Source organism: Sceloporus occidentalis, unplaced genomic scaffold (assembly GCF_023333645.1).
Source record: "Sceloporus occidentalis isolate IW3139 unplaced genomic scaffold, rSceOcc1.0.p SCAF_1, whole genome shotgun sequence".
Lineage (NCBI taxonomy): Eukaryota > Metazoa > Chordata > Lepidosauria > Squamata > Phrynosomatidae > Sceloporus > Sceloporus occidentalis.
Window position 1 is genome coordinate 174208922 of NW_028316981.1, and position 13753 is coordinate 174222674.

The 13753-nt window shown below is 40.7% G+C and overlaps 1 protein-coding gene across 1 annotated transcript in view; it reads left to right on the forward strand.

Moving 5' to 3' along the window:
• Positions 1-11408, forward strand: part of TESPA1 (thymocyte expressed, positive selection associated 1) — a 41880-nt gene extending 30472 nt beyond the window's left edge. Inside the window, exons 5-9 of the mRNA XM_089509261.1 lie at positions 1129-1182; positions 3291-3327; positions 5702-5803; positions 6698-6906; positions 9891-11408. Coding sequence (XP_089365387.1) covers positions 1129-1182; positions 3291-3327; positions 5702-5803; positions 6698-6906; positions 9891-10534 — 1046 coding nt within the window. The 3' untranslated portion in view covers positions 10535-11408. The remainder of the gene's footprint in view (positions 1-1128; positions 1183-3290; positions 3328-5701; positions 5804-6697; positions 6907-9890) is intronic.
• The last annotated feature ends 2345 nt before the right edge of the window (positions 11409-13753 follow it).

The following is a 13753-nucleotide window of genomic DNA, read 5'->3' on the forward strand; positions in this document are numbered from 1 at the left end:
AATTCTAATAACATCAATTGCTGGAAATGTAAAAAAAAACCAGGCTCGTTCTTTCACATGTGGTGGCAATGCAAGGTAGTAAGGAAATTTTGGAAAAATATATATAAAAATATTACAATTTATATGCAAAAACATGTGCCCTTCTCACCGGAACTCTTTCTATTAAATATAATCGATCCCAATATATTAAAGTTGAATCGAGATGATAGCAGCAAACTTATTTATATGATAACGGCAGCTAGAAATGTGTATGCCAAATACTGGAAGAAACCCTATGGCCCCTCAATTAAAGAATGGGAAGCAAAAATACATGAGTATGCAATAATGGACAACCTAACAATGTCATCACTCGGCAGAACAGTGCAACAGTGTAAACGCAAATGGAAATGTCTGTTAGAAAATTAAGAAAAAGAGGCTATTTATTTTCTTTTTCATATTATCTGTTTATTTACTCAATTGTTATTATTACCATTATTATTATTATTTAAGATATGTATGTAAATGGAAAATATTTCTTTTTTCTTCTTTTTTAAACATGAAATATCCGAATATGGAAATTATGATTTGCTAGATTATTTCATTGTAATACTAATATTTTCTGCTTTGTAGAAATAGAAAACTCAATAAAAATTATAAAAAAAAAGAAAAGAAAAAAGAAATAAAACAACCTTGGCTGCATCACCACTGCAGAAATAAACCATCTTGTCACCACTTTAGTATCCGTGGCTCAATGCTATGGAATGATGGGAATTGTAGTTTTGTGATACATTTAGCGTTCTCTCTCAGAGAACGCTGGTGTCCCAACAAACTACAGTTCTCAGAATTCCATATCATGGAGCCAAGGCAGTTAAAGTGGTGTCAAACTGGATTATTTCTGCAGAGCAGATGCAGTCATGGTTTATACAATCTGTACTGTGTGTGTTGTTGACTTCTCTTTGTTATTGTGGAATTATATAACCCTTAACCAGGCCTCTCTAACAAAGGTTATATCATGCCACATGCCTGATAACATTTCATAGAGCAAGCCACTTAGTCTGTTGACCTTAATCCAATCTTCTTTCATCTTCCTTGAATATACTCTTCAAGATCATTGGGATGATTGTGGGCTGGTGTGTTTTTCTTTTACAGGATCCTTCAGCAACAGAACCAGCTTTGAAGATGATCTTACCTTGGGAGCAGAAGGTAAAGAATGAGAGATGTAATGGGAAGTAAATAGACCTTTCTGACATTAGGTGCTATATCAGTGTCAAGAGAGTAGCTGGTGTGGTCCTGAGGGCACTCCATGAACAAAACAGCAAAGAATTCAGTATTAAAAAAAGTTTGCCATTGGCTAAAAGGCAGGTTTTTAGCCTTTCCTCTCATGGTGAGAATTGTCCAATAATATTCTACATTGACTACTTAGTTATCAATGTGTAATGAAGTAATATCTCCTGGGCTGAATCCCCAAACCTGTCTTAATCACCAGCAGCCAAAATGAGTGATGGAGGTTTGTTCTGTTGGCGATCAGGACACAAGAGGAGGAAGTTTGTAGCCCCATCCCAACAAGTGAGGCTGTGACAATCAGAAGCAAAAGCCCCATTGCAATTCCTCAGAGAGCGCTGGCAACATCCTCTTCCTTGTGCTCTGATCACTAGCAGAACAGACATCCTTTGCTTGATGTAGGTGCTGGCTGTTAAGGTGGGCTGCTGTGAATATTTATGATCATGGCAATAGTGCCACGATTGTGACTATGTAGTTTTACTGAACATGGAGCAGTCACAGATCTGTAACACTAGTTTATTAATCCATAACTGCATTACAACATGCCAGCCATTATCTTTACATCTAACCCCCCCCCCCCATTTTGCTCATCTTATTGTGATATCAAATTAATGGAGCCAAAACAGGGATCAAGTTGTTAATCTGATGTAGCTTCCAGGAACTTTTGTATGATAAGTTTTGTCCTACTAAAGCAGTAAGATCTCATACTTTCAAAGTTTTGAGTTCAACTACAGAGTCCAGGTGTTTATGGATTTCAATGTGTTCCCTGTCCATTTTAACCTGATTGTTGTTGGCATGGTCCAGAATTTCAGTGTTTTCAAATAGCATTTTATGCATGTTCTGCTACTTCTGATTTTTCTGTCTGACCCAGTCTGCAGCATCTCTAGTGTTCTTTGATTCGTGTTTGAACACTGCGTTTGGTGGTCCCTGTGTAGACATGTCCAAAGCCACAGCTCAGACATCAGACTACAGGAGTGAAGACAAACAGCCACCCAAAGGGAAAGTATTTTTACCATACATCAAAGGAGTCACAGACACAATAGGGAAACTGGTGAGGGAACATAACCTACAGACAATCTACAAACCCACCAAGAAAATCCAGCAAATGCTGCACTCAGTGAAGGACAGGAGAGACCTTCTCACAGCCACAGGAGTTTAGCACATGCTGTACAGCTGTGGACAAGTCTACATAGGGACCACCAAATGCAGTGTTCAAACACAAATTAAGGAACACGAGAGACACAGCAGACTGGGTTAGCCTGAAAAATAAGCAGTAGCAAAACATGTTATAAACCATCCTAGACATAAAATGCTGTTTGAAAACACTGAAATTCTGGGCCATGCCAACAACGATCAGATTAGAATGCACAGGGAAGCCATTGGAATCCATAAACACCTGGGCAATTTCAACAGTAAAGGAGAAACCCTTAAATTAAACAAAGTTTGGCTACCAGTCCTGAAGAACACCAAAACCAGGACTCAGCAAATGCAAATGAAAACCACTCAGGGTGAGGGAGTTTCCCAGCTGACAGTCGATCACCCTGCTGGAGAATCATCAGAAATAAACTCTTATAGAACACGGCCTCATAGCCTGAAAAGCCCACAAAAAACCTATGGATGCCAGCAGCAAAAGCCTTCAACTTCCCTTTCCTATATCTGTCCCAGATGGGCCTATGGCAGTGATGAGACTGAGACAAAGATTAACTTTCTCAACTTGGGAAGCAGATGAAATTGCTATTTAGCTTACAAACTGAACTCTATTCTTGGATGTGCACACTAAATTAAGTGCCAATAGATATTAAGTGCCAGTAGGTTTCTTGGCAAAAGTTAGTGAAGGTTATTGAAGGGCTATAAACAACAGTAACAGAGCAGAACTCAAAATGGCTGATGGTGGGAATGAGATCCACCTTAACTCTCTATCATCAAAAACAAGTTATTTTGTTTATTATATGCTTCTTGGCTGACAGCTAATTAGGGAGGCATTTGGCATAAATACTGTTCATAAACACCTTTTCTTCTTTTCTTTCTAGCAATGTTGCTACTTGACAAAGACAGAACTGAGTCCAGGTAAGTGGTACAAGCCAAGAAGCTAATCCTTTCTGGAGCAAAGGTTTTGTACATCTTGAAATTCAGCATTTTTCAGGATTTAATTTGGGTTTTTTAGGAAAAAAATCAAATTTTTATTCTAAAATTAGGGAGGCCTAAATGGAACAGTGGCTTAAATACCCCAAAGGCACCAGCTCCTGTCTGATCTTGGAAGCTAAGCAGGGTCAAAGACAGCTGTGGTTAGTACTTGGATGGGAGACTGACTACATATCAGGTGCTGTAGGTTGTATTTCAGATGAAGGAACTGGTAAAACTACCTCTGAGTATTCTTTGCCTAAGAAATCTCTATGAAATTCATGGGGTCAACAGGCAACTTGAAGGTGCACACACAGAGAATAGCAGCAATTAAGTATACAAGAGATAAATAACGCCCTTTTAAAAAGCTTGTTACCATAGTAAAATTAAGTATACAAGAAATAAATGTGGATTTTAATGTGTTCTAAGCCGCTTTGATTGTCTTGTCACAGAAAAGCGGGATATAAATAAAAGTTTTATTTTATTTATTTTATAAATAATGCCCTTTTAAAAAGCTTGTTACCATAGTAAAATGTGTAAAATGGAACTTACTCTCGAATAAGCGAGTATAGAATGATAGTCTAAATATTTTATCATGGCTGCGAAATTTAAAGTAATAATTAAGCACCATGTATACTCATGTATAAGTTCACCTCATGTATAGGTCGAGGGCAGGTTTGGGGGGAAAATTATGGCTGAGGATAAAACATGTAACAAAGGATAGAAAAAACAAAGGAAAAGAAAATGATATAAAAGAATTTACAAACCCCTTGCAGGCATGACTGCTTGTGCATACCTTAAAGGCTGGATGAGTGAGGAGGAAACTACAGTAAATGGTGGCTGTTTGATGTGTGGAGGAAGCGACTCAATGTGGGCAGGGCTGAAATAAATGCATTTATGTCAAAAAAAGGATGTAAAGGCAAGAGTATAGTAGTAATTCTTATCAAAACAGGAACGATTCCCACCTCTGATTAGAGTGACAAAAGGCGACAGCTTAGTCTTTCCCAGAAGAACCTAAAAAGCTCTCTCATTGACCCTCTCTACTCAATGTCTTTTGAGAGGAAGCATCAAAGAACCACCACCATTGTTTTCCCACTCAGGTGTTCAGAAAAGCCAGAAATAAGAAATGCTATGTTACAAATTATGTGATTTAACAACTGTAAATAAAAATATAAAGATAAACTGGGGGGGGGGGGGGGAGCCAGAAGTGGTCCTGCAAGAGAGAGAGAGTAGAGAAGGTCAGTCTTTCTTTTGGGTTCTCCCAAGACAGACTAAGCTCTTGCCTTTCACTGCTCTACTCAGAGAAGGGTATGGTTCCTTTTTTGATAAGAGTTGTGGTAAAGTACTTACATCAACCCATAGATAAGTTGACCCAGTGTATTTTTGGTCAATTTCTTGACTAAAATTTCCAGACTTGTACATGATTAAGTTTGTTGTTGTGTACCTACAAATCATTTCTGACTTATGGAGCCCCCAAGGCAAACCTATCATGGGGTTTTCGTGGCAAGATTTGTATAGATGAGGTTTGTCATTGCCTTCCCATGAGGGTGAGAGCAGGTGACTTGTCCAAGATCACCCAGTGGGTTTCATGGCTGAGCTGGGAATCAAATCCTGATCTCCAGACAAAGCTGAGTACACTTTACCAGTTCATTTCATATATTCTACTGCAGGTAACCTAAGCAGCAATTTGGTGTTATCAAAGCAAGCAAACGAACCTCATTTCTCTTTTTTCTCTGGGCATCTGGGTAAAGTGTGGATGATAAAGGCTAGGTCTTTCCAAGTAGCAGTATGTGTGTACATGTGTGCATTGTGCACTCATTATTCAACTTTATATCTGTTTAGCTGTTGAGTCTTCGCTAAAGAATTTTAGCAATTCTCATCTGGTGAGCACAGACCATAGAAAAGCAGCTTTTTGAATGACAACTCCCAGAATCCTCCAGCCAGTATGGCAGAGGATTCTAGGAATGTAGTCCATAAAAGTCACTTTCCCCAAATTTGTAGGGGGATACTGAGTTTCCTTGGTTTGAGACTCCTTAAAAATGACACTTTCTCAGTGGAGAAGGAATAGTTATTAGATCATTGTTACTGTGGTTGATATAGACTCTTAATTAAAAGATGGAGAACATATCACCCTCAATGATGTTGGACATTCCTATATCCCTCACTATTAGTTATGGTGTTGGAGAAGGGGTTTATGAGAATAGCAGTCCAATAAAATCTGGAGGGCTATGTATTTCCCACCCCTGAATTAGTGGGTATCTTTTTCCAGGCCAGATGAGATGGGGCAGAGAGCTTCTTTTCATTGTTTTCTCTTCCATAGCAGGTTCCCAAAAGGTAGTGAATGGCCTTCTCATCACATTAATCTGGATCATAGCATGGCTTCCAGCGGCATCTCAGCCAGCACTAACAAGACTAGCTCCAGGTAAGCAAGGAATATTTGGGAGAAGCTTTGGGTTACCTATGGCCTTTGGCAGCTGCTGGTTTCCATGTTATTGAGGCAGTGAATCTATTGCAGGCTTCTCTGTGAACTTTAAAGGAGTTATCCAAGGTGCTGAACTGATATTTTTGGTGACTGGTGATGGACAGGGTTCATTATGCCTTCTCTGTAGATGCTATTAGGTAGCAGTAATATGCCTTGCTTTGCCAATAAACTCCAATGGAGGAGGACGAAAAGGAGAAAGAAGGAGTAGGAGAGTAGGAGTAGAAGTTGTTGTTTCATCACCTTGGATAGCTCCTTTAAAATCTGAAATAAAACGTGCAGCCGATTCACTACACCTCAATATGAAAGTTACCAGCCATTAATGCCTACTTCACCATACCACAGTGATGACTATTGGACTGGGAATATATGGCTTAAGGGCCTTGTACTCCAAATGTACTGCAACGCATTAGGCTAAGCATTCAGTTACAGTTTAACCTAGCTCAAGAGATTGGTGTGAGATCAAAATAGCACTAGTGGTAAATCCCAATTCTCATGGCTGTTGTTATTTGAAAGAAGATTGGGGAAAGAATCCAACAATTCATCAAGCTCTTTTAATTGTTAGAACAATTTCATGGCATCAACATAAGGGTATATGAATCTCTGAGGAGTGTGTGAAGCACCAAAATAAGGGCAAATTTGTGCAGACATTAAGTCACCTACTTACTTGGAAGTAAGCACTACTAAACTTGAACAATTAATGGTGTTCTGGTATTGTCTTAGACTGGAGCTAGGTAAGAGTATGAGTCAGTGGGTATAGCTGATTTTTTTGTGGAATGTAATGAACAGTTGGGACTTTGCTATATTCATACATTCCCCGCCTCCTTCTCACTGTAGTATCTCAGAAGTGTTGGACCTCTGTGAAGCTGATGCTGAGACCATCCTCTGTAATTTGGGCTTCAGCCAAGAGGAGCCACAGGCCACATCTTGGATCCCAGCCCGGTTCTTCTCTGTGCCATCCCAGGCCAAGGGCATTGATTTCCAACTTTTCCTGAGAGCCCAGGTGCAACGGATTGAGACGGAAGATCCCTGTTTAATCTTAGCAAGTAAGTGTGGCAGGATGGTAGTTTTGTGCAGTTGTAATCTCAAAGGGAAAACTGAGGTCTTACTCTCAAGAGAAGCCACAGCTAAGTAGCAGAGCACATGCTTTGCCTGCAGAAGGTGTTGGGTTCAGTCACTGGTATATCTCTGGTCCAAACTCTCAGGGGGTGGGATAGACCTCTCCTTTTGCTTTAGCTGTGATCCTGCATTAAGCAGGGGATTGGACTCAATGGACCATGAGGCCCCTTCCAATTCTAGGATTCTATGACTCCATGACATCTGAGAATCCAATACTCATGTGAGTAAACACCACTGTCCTGGTTGGACAAGTAATGTAGTCCTGTATATGACATAAAAAGCAGAAGGGGTGTAGAGAGGGGAAAAAAGGCAATATAGCAGCACCGTTAAGGTTGTTGTTGCTGTTGTTACCTTAACCCCCCCCCCCCCCCCCAATATTGGGACTCAGAGCAGCTTACAGTCTAAAAACACAGAACAATTAAAAACCTACAAAAGTAACAATTAAAATGGAATTAAACTATTATAATATTACAACACGACTAACTGTTTTAATTTTGATATAAGCTTTTGTGGATATAAACCAATTTCTTCAGATGCAGTACCGAGTAATATCAAAGCCTCAGGTTAAAAGGGCATGTTTATACAGTTTTGGGAGTGGGATTGATTGTAACAGGATCCTGAAAGATGCATCCTGTCTCACTCCCACAAATGCATAAATATGCTTTATATATGAGACCTTAATACCACTCAGTATTGCATCCAGAGATGTGGGCTTATATACATGAAAGCTCATGCTAAAATAAAAACCAAATAGTTGTAAAGGTGCTGCCACATTTCTTCCCCCCCCCCCCCCCCTCTTCCCTTCCTTCTTTTTATGCTGCAAGGGACTAACATGGCTACTTCTTTAAAAACTACAAGTATAAGTCATTTCCAGTGTTTCTCCAAAACAGTAGTTCCCATGCCTGGGTCCTTAGATCTGGTTGTTAATGCTGGGGGTGGGGGTGTTTTTTAAAAAAAAAAATTCATTGAAATTCACAAAATTCAAGTGTGAGAGAAAGATGGATGAAGATTCTGTTTTACTATGTTTTCTATCTGAATGTATCAAGATTCATAAAATTTGAATGGGAGACAAAGTAAAACTTTACCATCCAGATGTGTTTGTGCTGTGACTCTCAGCATCCCCCATCACTTGGTTTAATCTGGCTGGGATTGCTGAGAGCTAGAGCCTACCAACATCTGGAGAGAGACAGGTTATCTACTCCTGACTTTTGGAGGGAACAAAGCAATAAGTTGTCCCTTTGATATACATCTTTTCTGTCACTCAGGCCTGTTACAGACTGCCAAAATAAAGCTGCTTTGGGTCTCTTTGGAGGTATACTATTTAAATGATGCATGGGTCCTAAGAGTCCGGAGGTTGCGCCAAAGCCACACTCTGTTCCTAAGCACTGGAGTGCAGCTTTGGTGCAACTTCCGGATTCTTAGGATGCATACATCATTTAAACAGCATACCTCCAAAGAGACCCGAAGCAGCTTTATTTTGGCAGTCTGTAACAGGCCTCAGTGTTAAATGGCTGACAGAAGGTTGTGGGGCCTCATGGTAGTTCATGAGTAAAAAGCAAACCTACAGTTGATCTATGCCCTTTATTAGAGTGAACCTAAATGGCATAAAAGTGTGTAGAACTCTTCATTCAGATAGAGTCTGGAGAGAAAAGGATAATTAAAATCTGATAATTAGGCCATGAAGTCTATGGCAATGAAGTCTGCATTGAAGTATTGCCCCAAAGTGAAGACTGAATGAATCACTAGGTGAAATCTCACTCATTTAAATCAAATTATGAATATTACCTTGTTCTTGGTGAGGATGGAACTCTCAGTGTAAACCTCTCTTCCATTGGGAGAGATATTCAGGACAATCTTGTCTATTCTTTCTTATATTAGGGCATCTGAACACTTATAGCAGGGGTAAGCAACTGTGGTGGAGAGTGAGGGATGCAGCTGGAAGTCTATGGGGACCATATGGACTCCCCCAAATGCCAAACTTTTCCCCACAATGAACCCCCCTCCACACCAAACAAAATAAGGTGTGTCCAGAAATTCACGCATTGTTTTGAAACGTAGAGTATTTTAGATGTTCAAACAATATACACAGTTTTCCTGGAGAGGCAATTCACTTTTTTATTTGGGATGTGTGTGTGAGCTAGACAAAAGGTGGTTCAGTCAAAGGCTGTAAAGCCAGCCACTGCAGCCCAGTGCCTCCATTTTATCTGTTCTTATCTACCTTTAGACTCTCCTTCTGACCCTAACTTGGGTGAGCGTGGGCTTTCAACTGATAATAAACTCCTGCCTCAGTTTCTTATACGTTCTAGGAAAAGCTTGGAAATGTTACTGTAAGATTAACTTAACATTAATGTAGCAAAAACAATTAACCTTGATTATTTAAGAGAACTTCATCAAATTAATTCATTACATTAATAGTTAATCATTTGGAAAACATGCATTTAAATTCTCACAGCAAATCAGTTAAAATTACTAAAGTACTAAACTATCAACCCTCTCTGAAGTCAGGAATCGCAATTATCCCATTAACATTGCAATCCTTTGTTGATTTAAATGAGGACTTTAACATGGCTGTTTAAATTGTTATCAATTACGGGAAACATTTAAATTTAAACAATTATTCCCCAGTTCTGATTACAGGCACTGCTACATCAAAATAAGTTTTTTGACCATTAAAAAGGAATTGACTTTCTTCCTTTCTTTCTTTCTTTCTTTCTTTCTTTCTTTCTTTTTCTGCTTTTCTACCATACAAGACTCAAAGCAGCAATGATTAGGCGGACAATGAGATCAGGCCTAGCGTAAAGGGTATGCAGAGTCTCTGTCATGTGGGTGGGAGACCATTTGGATCTAGATAGTAGGTCTCCTTGGATTGATATTGTTCTTCTTCTGACTCTGCCCACTGTTTCTTTCACAGGTCGGTTCAAGCAGGTCCAGACTCTGGCTGCAATGGCTGATGCATTCTTCTGTCTTTACTCATACGTGTCTAAGACCCCTGTGCAGAAGATTTCACCTGCCCACTTCTTCTGGGCCTTCCCTGAAATACCAGCTTTATGGAATGCTCCCTCCAGCCCTGAGTCTCTCACTCCACTCCAGCGCCTGCAAAGAGCTGTTTCCAGGATGTGTTTGTACACCTCACCCCGACAGAGTAGGCTCCCAGGGGTGTCTGATATGCAAATTCCCGTGAGCCGCCTGGAACGGATAGTGCAGGAAGTGATGGCAAAATCTCGCAAAGACAGGTTGGATGAGGCTCACACAGTGACTCCTGGAGACCCCTTCTCCCATACCAAAATGGAGAGTGCCTCTTCAAAATCAACCATGGCAGAGTCAACTCTTGTGGCTTCCCCCTGCTTCTGCTGTGAAGCTCAATCTAGGGAAAAGACAGATCTTATATTGCCAGGCCTACGGCAGTGGTTTACTTCTTGCACAAGTGGCACCAGCAGGGATGTTCCAGACCATGATGGCTATCAAGAACTCTTCCATTACAGTAATCTATCTCCACTATCAGTTTCATTTCCAGATGAAAGCAGTGAGGACTCAGATGAAGAGTCTTCCGAGTAAACAGAAAAGGGCTCTGCTGGAAAGGAAGACTACATGGACTCCTTACCAGAGTTGGTATAACATTACAGCTCAGAGAGGGAGAGCAGTGAGCCAGAAAGCTGATGGATGAGAGGTCACTTAAGCAATGAACTCAGTGGCAGGACAATGTGTGCACTTCAGGCATAGCTTTAGCCCTTCATTTGCACTAGGCTAGGCCAACCTTAATGTAAAAGCTATGGAAAGAGTGTTGGAGAAGCTGTTAGGATTGCTGAAAGAAACATGTAAATGCTGAATGCTATTATTGGTTTAAATGGTTTTGGGGACACAGACCCCATAGGTTACCCACCATTTTGAATGGTAGGGAACTTAGATAATGCTTCAGAAATAGAAATGTGAGAAGCTGACTCATAGTGCACCTGATCACTGGTCATTTTAGCTTTCTGCTGTCTGCTTTCAACTGACCATGCTAGAGGTCAAATCATGAGCCTTCTGCATGCGAGGCATGTATTTTTGCCACTGATCTTTTAATCACCAATATCATCAAGGCTCTTGAAATTATTGTTCCAGCACTCTAGGGAGGCAGAGGTTGGCAGCTGTACATAGAATCAGCTTTCTTGATTCAAGGAGGCAGAGAACAGTAGACAGAGTTCCTAGCACTACAGTTGTTTCAGGGGTGGCGAATATATTAAACAACAGAAGTTGCTCAGGTGGGGACAGTGAGGGACGCTGTAGAATTCAGGGTGGATTTTGTTTACTTTTTCCAAAGAAAGACAGCTCTTTAGAATGCCTTCGATGTGCTATGCTCTTCTGCCAAAGGAACTTGGTTAATTTATACTTTTCTAAAAATAGTTTTGAGAATATTAATATGCCTTTACTTTTTCATGATTATTTAAGCATTCCCTGAAAAAATAAAGTTTTCTCATTTCTTTGAATTACTATTGGGCACCTTCACTGTCAACTTTATTTATCAACACCTGTAGTGATGTGGATTATGTGTGATCCAGCATGGTGATGTCATTCCATTCACTATATGATCCCTGTTTGGCTTTGGAGTATGGGCAATTTTGGGGTAAGGAAACAGGAGCAGTTGCAGCAAAGGAAAAGACAGCACTCAATGAGGCTGGGGAAAATATCAGTATTCAGACAGCCAACAGTGCAATCCTATATAAGTCTGTGAAGTCAAAGGCTTTCACACAGTAGAAATATTGCTGTTTGATACCACTTTATGTGTTACATCCTATGCAGTCCTGCGATGTGTAGTTTTACAGGGTCTTTAGGCTTCTGTGCCAAAGAGTGCTTGTGCTTCACAAAACTACAAATCCAAAGATTCTGTAGGATGGAGCCATGGCAGTTAAAGTGGCATCTAACTCCATTATTTTTGCAGTGTAGATGCACCCCTGTATACACTTGCATGGGATGAGAGTAACTTCATTGAATTCAATGGGCATTACTTTTGAATAGAAATACATATTTGTGCTGGAAATTTGGGGAGGGAGCAAATAGTTTCTATTTTTCTAAAACTGTCAATTATGACCAAAATAAATTTGAAATTGGAAATATTAGCGGGGCTGATCTAGCTGCTTTTTGCCCCCAATGAAAGGGTGAATTTATATGGCCCATTTTGTACTTAATCATGGAAGGGTAAATTCTACTGTCATGGCTTTTTAGTTTGTATACTTGTTGGTTCGGGCTTTACTTTATTTGCCTGTGCTGAAAAACTGCTAAGAAAAATATATCATAATTTTTAATCACCATTCCCTATTCATCTCTCCTTTGAGGAATATAGAGCGATGGAGGTACCAGTGTCTGTGTCAGTCCAGACCTTAAAGGAGCTATCCAAAGTCAACTGTTTCTTCCAAATAGGGGGAAATGCCACCACAAAAGTGGATTCAGCACCCCCATTGACATGGGTTCTACCAGTAGAAACACATAAAGCAAGTTGTCTGGCATGGCTCAACACTCCTAACAAATTACATGGGGATTATGAACTGCGTGTGACCAGCCAGAGAGAGGATCTGATTTTTCATACAGGTCTTCTCGGAGTTTTAAAGTCGGCTACAATGACACTGTCATTCATAACACTGGCCTTGGTTTTTGGAAGCATTCTCCATTTGAACATGATGCATGAAGGGTGGGAGAAGGGAAAGTAAAAGCAAGCATGTTCCTCAAAAAAAATTTTTTTTTGGCTGCATCTAATCTCTACTTTATTAGTGTTGCCATCCAGCTTCATCTGCAAATTGCCCATCCAAGGACTCAGTTTCAGGCCAGGTAAATTCTTCTGTCTGCCCCAATCCTATTAGCGTCCCATTAATCCACCACCTAGAAAACCACTGCTACCACCACCAAATAATCCACTCAGCAGACCACCCAGCAGACGTTCAGCATTGCCATGGTTGTGGTGAGCCTCACGATTTCCTGCAGCTGGAGAGAGAGAGAGAGAGAGAAAGAGAGAGATGGCTTGTGTGGCAGGAGCTGCTTTCAGAAATGCTACAGCTCATGCTTATTTGAATATTTAGCAATGTGTGACAAAAGGCCTGCCTGAGGTTTTTACATAAATTTCATTCCTTCAGATTTTTCATAGTGTTTATCCTGGAGAAATGGACACCAAGTAGCAAAATCCTCTGCTCTGTAAAATAAATATTTGCCCCTAGTCTGTGCAAGCTAAGGAAATAAGAAGGCTTTGATGGAACAGTGGACTCTTTTCACACATCTCCTCTTCTCTAGAAGAGAAGCTGGAAGATGAGAAGGTGTGTGAACCCCTGATGGCATTACTAGGTCCTGTCCCATTTGCAAGTGTGCCCAGGGGAGGACCATGTGGCCCTCCAGATATTGTTGGACTGCAGTTCCCATCCACCCTAGCCAGCATAGTGTCATTGGTGAGAGACTGAGGGAGATGGAATTCAACATCTGGAGTGCCACATGTTCCCTGTCTCTGCCTTGGAGGAATGCTCCGGTGCATGGAGGATCCCTTTAACTTTTATGGGCAACAGCCACTGATCAATTCATCCTACAGATTTAGCTAGCATAGAATCGTAGAGTTGCAAGAGACCACAAGGGCCATCCAATCCAACCCCCTGCCATGCAGGAAATCTCAGTCAAAGTATACCTGACAGATGGCCATCCAGCCTCTGTTTAAAGACCTCTAAGGAAGGAGACTCCACTACACTCCGAGGGAGTTTGTTCCACTGTCGAACAGCCCTTACTGTCAGGAAGCTCCTCCTAATGTTGAGGTGGAATCTC